The sequence below is a fragment of the Pygoscelis adeliae genome, unplaced genomic scaffold (genome assembly GCF_000699105.1).
Source record: "Pygoscelis adeliae isolate BGI_AS28 unplaced genomic scaffold, ASM69910v1 Scaffold209, whole genome shotgun sequence".
Classification (NCBI taxonomy): domain Eukaryota; kingdom Metazoa; phylum Chordata; class Aves; order Sphenisciformes; family Spheniscidae; genus Pygoscelis; species Pygoscelis adeliae.
Window position 1 is genome coordinate 3,774,603 of NW_008825538.1, and position 5,757 is coordinate 3,780,359.

Consider the following 5,757-nt stretch of genomic DNA (forward strand, 5'->3'; position numbering starts at 1 on the left):
GTACGTTTTGTTTGGAAGCTGGTTTATAAACACCAGTGTTTAGTTTGTCATGTTACTGTATCTTTTATATGGTATTTTGATAGCGGCACTAAGTGCCTAGTGAGTATAACCACCAGTTACAGCCATTGTGGACTGTGAAGCTGTTCTTTAGCGTCTTTAGGAAGAGGTTCAGCTATAAAAATGGACCTCGGCAGCTTTTTAAGATGAAATGTGGGCTCTGTCAGTGCCACTTCTATAAAATGTACCCTAGGTAATCACTGCTGGATGACATAATCATAGCGTGTGACAAGCAGTTGGAAAATACCAGCGTAGTAACAACCGCTTGTGTGTGTACAGGTGGAAGAAGTCCGAGAGGTGATGGAGAGCGAAATGAGGACCCAGCTCCGGCGGCAGGCTGCTGCCCACACAGACCATCTGAGAGATGTTCTTAAGATCCAGGAGCAGGAACTAAAGGTGGAATTTGAGCAGGTGAGGGGGAAGAGCCCCCAAGGGAATTAGGAGGATATTTAAACCCTTGCAAAGCACACGCTTCACAGGATGGGAGTTCTGAAGCATCTTGCAGAAAACTGAAATGCAGGCTGGGGAGGGAAGCCTGCTCATCTTGAAGAGATGATATAAAGTGCCTGAACGTGTAGGTTTTATTCAGATTTGTCTTAAAAGCTTTTGCTATAGGTAAGAAATTGTTGGCAGTTACGAGTGCAGTAACTGTTAAATTCACCCTAATAAGGCTCCTTACTGGTATATTGTATTTACTACATGCATTGTCCCTAGCAAGAACAACAGGTTTATAGAAACGTATCTTAAAAATACGGTAAATATGATTAAACAGCTGTTTCTGGTCTGATATATGTATCTTGCTCTGTTTCAGAACTTATCAGAGAAACTCAGTGAACAAGAAATGCAATTCAGGCGCCTTACTCAGGAGCAGCTCGACAACTTCACGTTGGACATAAACACTGCCTACGCCAGGCTGAAAGGAATTGAGCAAGCAGTTGAGAGTGAGCACTGAAATCGCATTTCTTTAAGGATTAAAGTCCTGATCCCCAAAGGCCTGTTACCCAAACCTGGGTGCTTAAACCCAGGCTTAGGCACGTAGCTCATGGGCCCGGGTTTGCCACACTGCTGAGCACCCCGCAAATCCCAGCTGCATGAGTCCAAAGCTGTTGTCTTGTTCCAACCCTGAATTGCGGAACAGACTTGCTTTAAGATTGAGTGCCGAGGGGGTGACTGCTTTTGAAAGCAGGGTGTTTAAGAGGAATGGCTTTCGCTGCTTGTGTTCAAAACTCGTCCTGTCTGTGTGCCCCCAGCTGAGAGTCCCCTTCTTGGCTTATTTTGCAGGTCACGCAGTAGCAGAAGAGGAAGCCAGAAAGGCCCATCAGCTGTGGCTTTCTGTTGAGGCGCTCAAATATTGCATGAAAACAGCCTCTGGGGATAGTCCCACAGAACCACTGGAGAGCGCGGTGAAGGCAGTCAAAGCCAGTTGTTCTGACAACGCGTTTACAGATGCCTTAACAGCAGCTCTCCCTCAGGAGTCCCTGACGAGGGGAGTATACAGCGAAGAGGCCCTCAGAGCACGTTTCTACACAGTCCAAAAACTGGCAAAAAGAGTGGCTATGATCGATGAAACGAGAAACAGCTTGTATCAATACTTCCTGTCTTACCTGCAGTCGCTGCTCGTGTTTCACCCTCAGCAGCTGAAGCCACCTGCTGAGCTCAGCCCTGATGACCTCGATACGTTTAAATTACTGTCTTACGCTTCGTATTGCATTGAACACGGGGATCTGGAGCTGGCAGCTAAATTTGTCAACCAGTTAAGAGGAGAGTCTAGGAGAGTGGCACACGACTGGCTGACCGAAGCTCGAATGACCCTAGAAACAAAACAAATTGTGGATATCTTGACAGCGTATGCCAGTGCTGTGGGGTTGGGAACAACTCAAGTGCAGTGAGCTAGGATTATAGTTTTGGAGGCAGTTCAGCAATCGTTTGTGCCGGAAAGAAATCCCATGATCTCCTAAGGGTTGCAAACCAAGCTGTTGGCAAGGGCTGGAAGCGTTAAATTAAGGCACGGGTACCGTCTTGTTTCCTTGCACTGTATTTAACTTCACCACCTGTTGTATTTGTATTGGTTTTGAGTTATCATGACAACCAACTTCAGGAAGCTTCTCTACAATTTGTGTAAGAATTTTGTTTCCCCATCTTACCAAGCGGGCTTGTGATCCAACCAAACTAATGTTTGTAACCTACCATTAATGATTTGCCACTTTGTCAGCTGAATAAAACAAGACTTCAACCACTTTCTCCTGCTGTTCAGTCTCCTATTTAAACATTCAAATACAGCTGGGCAGTACGAGAACAGCCTTTCTCCATGACGTGAAGAAGTTAAAACTTCTGTTTTACTCCTTTCAAGGAGCAAGAATTCATTGATGTGATCAAGGTGTCTATTTGTCCATTTGTACAGCTGTAAAAAAATCCATGTACAAGTAGAGGTTTAAGTAGACATAACTCGAGCTGGTGTCAGAGCACGTATTCTGGTGGACTTCTACCCCTGCATGTTTCTTCTTAGACCTGCTCTCCTGTAGTTTTAGAAGACCAGGTATTTCTATCTAGAAGCCAGATCTTGGTTCAACCATGAGAACTCACATAAAGACCAAGCTCCTTCCTTCTCTTACCTTTCCCTTAATTCTTACCATCAGTGGAGACAGATTGATCAAACTTACTTAGTACCCACTTGCTGAAATGAGTAATTGCAGCTTGGTCTACTTGCTGATCCAGTTTTAAATTGTTGGTACAATAAAGCAAGGAGCACACCACCACTTCTGAAAATCCTTTATCTTTGATCTATCCCTGGTCTAGTCACACATTCCCAGAACAGGCATGTTTGCTTTCTGGAGCAAATGCTGCCTTCAAACAGCTTTACTGCCCATCCTTTCCTGTAATGTGAGGAACACCTGACTTTTAGCCTTTCAGCTGTAGTTCTACCTGTAGCAGCTGTTGTTTCCCAAACTCGTTACTGAGTTATCCTTAAGCTGCTTTCCACAGCAGTGTGCTCTTACTTGTCCTGCAGCATCATGCACATCAAGGTGTTATTTTTCACAAAGAGAATCACCTGTTAACTACTTTCACTCACAGGAACAAGACCTTCTTTGCCTGTTCAAGATATTACCTCAAAAAAAACCTTCAAGCTTCCTCTACAAGCTGAGAACAGCAGCACAATGCTCTGAGGGCCAGTTAACTGCAAGGCAGAGAACTGAACAGTGCAGTTGTCTCTCTTCCCAGACCGTCACCTCATTAGCTTTATTGCTGTATTGTGCATGAACTTTACTCACTCTCACAGAGCAGCAGCAACACTTTGTAATCAATGGTTTTTGCACAGGGATTCTCAGAATACAGCTGTGTTTAATGTCAGCTGTTTATTAGATGCAGTCTCCAGCTGTACAACTTGTAGCTTTTTAACATCTACAGTCCAAAGCCTGTCCCAAAACACCAAAAAGGATGAGGAATAACACCACAGGTGATGAGTACTGCATTGCTTACAGCGTTTACATGCAGAGTAAGCTTCGTATCTAGGTAGTTCATTAAAGTTAGTTGGAAAGGAATTAAATCCGGCGCAGGTTTATGTTGCAGAAGGTCCAACAGAAGTCTTGCTCAAGCTGTCAAAGACTTGTACCTGCTGAGCAGCCTCCAGGAAGCAGCACTCCTCTCACTGATGCCCTCCAGTACCTCAGCCAAGCTGTTTAAGCAGGCCGCAGCTGCCTGGCAGGAGCTAGCTTGTGCGGATAACGGTGTGAAAGAGACTGTGTTGGTGTAGCCCATGCTGTGTTTGAAGTTACCAAGAACGTTAAACAGGACAGCTTCTAGCTTGCTCCAACGAGGACAGCGTACTCTTGCCAAGCAGGTCCCGTATCAGAATGCTCTGGAGTGCTTAGCAGTGCTGCAGCACCTCCCAGAAGCCGTCCCTTCAGTTTTCACTTCTCACAGAAGCCTCCTGGCGTCAAGGCAGTGGTTGCTCCCAGTTTTCCCCGAGAGGAAGGTGAGAGGGACAGCTAGTCACGGTCACTATCGCTGTCACTGTCACTATCGCTGCTGTCGCTGTCTGATTTGATACTCTCCAATGTCTTCCTGCAGGTGTAAAACAGTCCAGTAATCAGTCACCTGTTGTGACTTGCTTGAAAAGATATCCAAAACACAGGGTAAACCCCCTCCAAAGAGAACATTATGGGCTGTCTGCTGCCTATTTTCCTCAATGGACAGGTCCACCCAGCATTTGGTGGAAGCACACCCACCTCCTTTTGGAAAAGCAGACTACTTCAGTTACCCAGAAAGTGGTGGGCCAACTGTCAAAGGTGCTGGACTTCTATTATTCGTTCCCTTGGACCAGACCACTGGCTCCAAACTGTGGTTCTTAAGGCTAAACCCATCATCTGAGCTTGGCTGCATCAGCTCAGCAACGAACAATGGTGGCCAGCAAGACATAATGAAGATTGACCATGAGCCTCAGAACCTGCAAACTGCGTGCAGGGCCATCCTGTACCACTTCCCTGCTTTTACTAGCCTGCAATCAGTGTCTTTTAGGTGGCCATACCCAGCTAGGAAAAGATTCTGGGAAAGAAAGGTGATAGCAGATCTGAGCGGTGGATAAAGCTAGCCCCATCATGGAAAGTTACCCTCCCTCCTAGGTGGGATGGATACAGTATGGGATCAAAAACTGAGGGGCCATTTTGGGGGTGTGAATCAACCAGAGTCAACACAAAGGCACATCATTCTGAAGCCAGTTCTCTGCCGCCCTGGCGGAGAAGCCTTTCTGCAGGAATTACCCCTCCAACACCCTGTCTACTATACCCTTTCAGCAGTAACATGAAGTACTCCCAACTTACTTCTGCTTTTCAGAGAGTTCAAATTCCTTCTCCGTTCTGTTTTTAAGCCTTTGAGATGAAGGAAGACCGAGGGATGCTGCCAGCTTTACCAGCTTAATTGCCTCATCTGGGCAATTGGTTTGTTTAGCACAGTTCAAGAACTCATCCATCAGCTGGTCACTGCAAAAGCAAAGGCAAAGAGTGACTGTTCACGGGGCCCCAGGTGAGGTGGCCACTAACTTACAGGAGGTGCTTTAGAGAGGGAGAGGAGGTGACAGATTTTCAGATCACTCAGCCAGCCCAATTCTGCTCCTGCCAGGAGTTTTACCTCAGCCTTCACCCCGTACCGATGTGGTGCGCTTGGGAACTCCTATCCTAGCAGAAAGCAATACTTCTCCTTGCACAAGAACAGAGGGCAGCAGCTCGCTGCTCAGAATAAGGACCCCACCTTACCAGCAGCCTGAATAACCTTCCCCTCTTTACAGTCCCCAAATCAGGCCCTCGTCCTCTTTTACGTGGCTGGCAGAGGTGAAGGAACAGTGTAACAGCACTTTAAATCAAAGGCAGGTGTCTCACTGCCAGAGGCTGCCATGCTGTTCGTGGGCACTGGGAGCTGCTGACAGCTGGCTCTGCTCTGCCACCTCCATTTCACATCCAAGTGCTGGCTCTGCTCCTTCATCACCAGCGACAGCTGCTGGAGACACCTCTCTTGCCTTTAGGCAGGGAGACAAGTAAGTGTTTGCAGCTGGTGCCGCAGGGAGCTTGGCAGAGAAGGGGACAGTTCAATCAGAAGAGCCTCTGATCTGTTTGGTAATAGCAGGGAAACAACTTTCCTTCCCTTCACATTCATAACCCATGGCATCCACAAACCATCAGCTACACAACGATTTCAGAAGGAGGATTC

The 5,757-nt window shown here is 46.8% G+C and overlaps 2 protein-coding genes across 2 annotated transcripts in view; one reads left to right on the forward strand and one right to left on the reverse strand.

Annotated features, from left to right (window-relative positions):
* IMMT (inner membrane protein, mitochondrial) overlaps positions 1 to 2,297 on the forward strand; it is a 17,279-nt gene extending 14,982 nt beyond the window's left edge. The window contains exons 12-14 of the mRNA XM_009331906.1: positions 337 to 468; positions 869 to 998; positions 1,339 to 2,297. Of these exons, the coding sequence (XP_009330181.1) occupies positions 337 to 468; positions 869 to 998; positions 1,339 to 1,946 (870 nt within the window). The 3' untranslated portion in view covers positions 1,947 to 2,297. The remainder of the gene's footprint in view (positions 1 to 336; positions 469 to 868; positions 999 to 1,338) is intronic.
* Positions 2,298 to 3,379: 1,082 nt separating this feature from the next.
* Positions 3,380 to 5,757, reverse strand: part of PTCD3 (pentatricopeptide repeat domain 3) — a 22,870-nt gene continuing 20,492 nt past the window's right edge. Inside the window, exons 23-24 of the mRNA XM_009331907.1 lie at positions 4,875 to 5,033; positions 3,380 to 4,119 (exon numbers count right to left, since the gene is read on the reverse strand). Of these exons, the coding sequence (XP_009330182.1) occupies positions 4,044 to 4,119; positions 4,875 to 5,033 (235 nt within the window). The 3' untranslated portion in view covers positions 3,380 to 4,043. The remainder of the gene's footprint in view (positions 4,120 to 4,874; positions 5,034 to 5,757) is intronic.